General features: G+C 41.1%; 1 protein-coding gene across 2 annotated transcripts; it reads right to left on the reverse strand.

The window, feature by feature from the left end:
• Window positions 1–462: 462 nt before the first annotated feature.
• LOC147241043 (stathmin-like) lies at window positions 463–3,498 on the reverse strand. Of its 2 annotated transcripts, none has more exons than XM_086194343.1 (5): window positions 3,348–3,498; window positions 1,990–2,030; window positions 1,698–1,870; window positions 1,381–1,572; window positions 463–1,261 (listed from the first exon to the last, which is right to left on the reverse strand). In XM_086194343.1, exons 2-5 carry the CDS (start codon window positions 2,003–2,005, stop codon window positions 1,184–1,186), a joined length of 459 nt encoding a protein of 152 aa, XP_086050469.1. In that variant the 5' UTR covers window positions 2,006–2,030; window positions 3,348–3,498; the 3' UTR covers window positions 463–1,183. The 2 variants fall into 2 exon arrangements, with proteins under 2 accessions (XP_086050469.1, XP_086050470.1); XM_086194344.1 differs by having other exon boundaries at window positions 1,990–2,026; window positions 3,348–3,467.
• Between the last annotated feature and the right edge of the window lie 464 nt (window positions 3,499–3,962).

Here is a 3,962-nt window from a genome sequence, read left to right on the forward strand (position 1 = left end):
GGTCACATGAAAGTATACCAACCACACAGCGTCACAGCTGAGAACCACTACGTCCATGAACCAGAATGGCACCACATTTACTTTGTGTCAGCAATTATGCATGTCAGAATTTTAAACCACCACCAGAGGGAGATGTAGATTGCACATTTTATGAAGCTACATGAATCCCATTGAATGAACGTGGCCTATGGTCATTTCTATTCCTCCAGAAGGGAGCAATTCACCACACTCCCAACTCTGTAACTCCAATTGAGGGTAAAATTACTGTGTGTTAATACCCTAAAGGGGAGTGTTTGAATACAGTGTAATGTTAAGAAAGCCCACTGAAGATATCTATTTTATGGGGATTTTTGACCGGAGAATTTCTTTCCTTGATATTGCATTGTTGCTCTACCTACCAGGTTCCACGGGACAAACACACTATAGAATAAAATATGCAGTTTCAATGGTAAGCCAAACCAATGCATTTATATTGTTTTATTTGTTTTAGTACAACAGTTCACGTCAACTAGCCACTGTGACAACTGAGATGCGAAAGTGTATTGCTCTTTTGCGTTCAAAGTATGGACCCTTAATCAGTGATGTTAAGATGGCATCTATTTACATGCCTGAAAAAATTCACAGCTACACAGCAAGAAGTCATGTGCTTTGAAGACAATCCCATATTTTCACAAGAGCAAAGAGCAGCAGCAACAAACAGGACCAGCAGGAAAAAAATCGGAGTACAAAGGTGCACTAACAACTCTATGATTAACAGCCAACGCCCTGGTCAAAACTTGTGCTACTTTTTCTTTTTTTTTTTAATGTACCGTTAAGTGCAAAGAACAAGAGTGGTTTTCAGGGACATTTTCAAAACATACAATGAAGGCAGAGATAAAGAGACCTATGCATAGGAACATGCTTACACAAAACAGGTTAGAACAGTTATTTTTCCAAAAAAATAAAAAAATAAAAAAGGGCTGCACCAACAAACTACATGTTAAATGGTCAAGACTGAACAGGGGAGAATTATCCACGTGTAAAACCAGCTCACCACTTCTAGCAGGAGAATTGCAAAATTCACAAAGTGTTATTTTATTTCAAAAAAGTGGGTAGTGAACACAACAAAAATACTGGCCAAACAAAAAATAAATCAATCTTTGGATACGTAAAAAAACCCTATACAATCCCCCATTGGAACCTCTCAGTCTTCCGAAGTGCCTTCTTCTGAGGTGTTCTCTTTGGTTTCCTTGTTCTTTCGCACCTCTTCCAGTTTTTTGTCCTTTAAACACAGCAACAGCAACACCACACACAAAACAAAACAAAAAATGCTGATTTAATTCAACCATTCAGAGGTAAAATCCTTCAAGAACATCAATTTAACATCCAACACATACTTACCTTTTCCTTGAATTTCTCATTCATCGCTGCCATAATTGCAGTGCGGTTTCCTTTGTTGGCCTCCATCTTCAGATTGAGTTTCTCCTCTGCCATCTTGCTGAAGTTGTTGTTCTCTTCCATGGCTTTCTGTAGCACTTCCTTTTCATGCTCGCGCTTCTCAGCTAAATGCTTAAGAACCTCAGCCTCATGGTTCTGGAAAAACACAAATGCTGATGAAACTAGTTTGTGCAAGAGGCTAATCAATGCAGGTTAAAACAAAAAAAATTCAGTGTCCAGGGCTGTCTGGGCTCAGATTATTGGATAAAATGCATATTTACCTTGCGTCTCTCCTCTGCAGCATCTAGCTTCCTCTGAATTTCCTCAAGTGAAACATCCTTTTTCTTAGGAGGGGCCAGGGGAAACTCACCCTTGGCATCTGGGGCAGGTGCACCAAGGATGACCTCAAAGGCTTGGCCAGAGGCCCGCTTGTCTAGTTCTTTCACCTGGATATCTGTAGAGTAGATTAATGCAAAAAAGAAAGAAAGAAAGAAAATCTTTGATGCTCAGAAACGCTAATGGCACCACATGTAATCATGATGACTTGTTAAAGATAACTAAAAGACCATTTACCTTCAGAGGATGCCATCTTAATACGCTGCAGTTCAATCTACCTAAAGAGGAGCCCACATTGAAGACAGTGAGACTGTTCATTGTTCCTGCCACTTTGAGTCATACAAGCCTTACAATTTTAAACAAGAGACCTCGATTGGATCTCAGCCTCTCCCACCCATCCCAGACAAAACAAGACAAACCTAAATAACTTCCATTATAGCACCACTCTCTGGCTGTCTCTAGCACTGCAACTAACCACCGCCCATCCATCCACACAAAACGGCCCTGGCACACAGCGCCTGCGTGACATACAGTCTATTGTTTATCTCCAGATTTGTGGCAGTAATGACATTCAAATAAATCAACAAGCAATCGACTCGCTCTGCCGGGCAAGAAGGGATTCAAATCGTGTTTTTTGGTCACCGCCAACAAGCCACCTTTCAAACTACAGACCATTCAGGGTTTGCAGGGAAAGCTGAGCCAGGTGTCTAGAGCGTCTAAACCAATAATATACAACACCTAAAAGCAGATTAGGGAGTAATGAGCATATTCAAGGAAAACTGGCTGTACACCATGCGTTAGAGCAGTCACTTGGACTGCCATCACAAGTGTTCGGCTCCTTGTAACGAACATCAAATTCAGCAGGGCTATAGAGAAGAAGAAAAAAACTTTGATAATTAAAAACCAGACAACTTGTTACCCGATATCGGTTTAAAATCTGTTTTAGAAATTACACATAAATTCAGTCACCTCAATACAGTACGGTTTAACCAATGCTTGCACCTTGCGACAACAAACTAACGCCCACAGTAGCATCTTTGTTGGCTGTTTTCGTCTCAAAAATGACGTGATTATCTTTCATTGTAGGTCCCGTGTGAGATGTTTGAGGGTGTCATGAGCGGAGGCATCACAATCAGTGTCAAACAAAGGCGCTTTTAACGGCAGCATGACGAGCAGCTGCAAACAAAGACAAGCTGACTGCAGGTTATTTCCACTCCTTTCCACGAACAGAGATCCGATCGCTCTCCTGCGACGTGGAGGCGGATGAAAGAATTAGAAAAATGTAGCTGCAGCACACCAATATCGGGCAAAACGTCCTCACTTCGTCGGAGCCAACTGTGCCAGCGTCCTCACCACACCAAACAATGGGCCACTGAGCCGCAGCCATCACCATTGTTCAGAAACTATATTTATGCCTCTTTAGTTGAGATAAATGCAAAAATTGTCCAATTGCAGTCAGTAAGTGTGCTCTAATCACAAAAAGGCCGAAGGAGACGCTCAACACTTATTGTACAAAATAAGTAGACCTATTTCATTCAAATATTGCGTCTGTCTCGGCTGCATATCGTCACATATCATGAGATGTTCGTACTTACACGACACAAATAATCCCTTTGCACCTTGATATAAAAGATGTCTGTCACACCCTCCGTCAACAGGCTTTAGACGCGGCGCTCCCCACACACAATTCACCACAAGGCTCCTGCACGTCTGCACGAGCATCACAAGCGCGCGCATAAATGCTCCAACGAGAGTGCCGTCATCCCTTTTACTGATAGCCATTGGTTTGGCTTCAACTCTGGAGCGCTCCTGGGAGTTGTAGTTATCGTCGCCAATACGTTTAAACAATGAACCCAGATCATTTCAGTAATCAAGACAAATGTCGTTGATATTTTCTTGCATTGTAAACGATAGTAGGATGCATTTAGGAGAACTGCAAACTACAGGGATCAAATGGGATGTCGTTTCTAGGAAAATCACTTTATAGTCATTGTTTCTGTTATGGATTTGTTGCCCCACCCAAATATTAAAATGAGTGCCTGAATTTGAAAGTTCAACTCTCACCTTTTTTTTTTTTTAATGTGTTTTTCTACAATTGTGATAATGAAATGATAAACAATCAGTAAATAAATGTTAAGTCTCGCTGTTCATTACAAATAAACCAGTTTGTGGCCAAACAATGACCACAACAAGGGTTTGTTTTTTATATT

Source organism: Aulostomus chinensis, chromosome 22 (genome assembly GCF_037954235.1).
Source record: "Aulostomus chinensis isolate RoL2024-O1b breed Wild chromosome 22, RoL_Achi_v1.0, whole genome shotgun sequence".
In the NCBI taxonomy this organism is placed as follows: Eukaryota; Metazoa; Chordata; class Actinopteri; order Syngnathiformes; family Aulostomidae; genus Aulostomus; species Aulostomus chinensis.

Coding starts and splice junctions, on each gene's coding strand:
- LOC147241043 (XM_086194343.1), bottom strand. Junction 1,573..1,697: donor CTGCAGAGGAGAGACGCAAG/GTAAATATGCAT, acceptor GTGTTTTTCCAG/AACCATGAGGCTGAGGTTCT. Junction 1,262..1,380: donor ATGAGAAATTCAAGGAAAAG/GTAAGTATGTGT, acceptor CTGTGTTTAAAG/GACAAAAAACTGGAAGAGGT.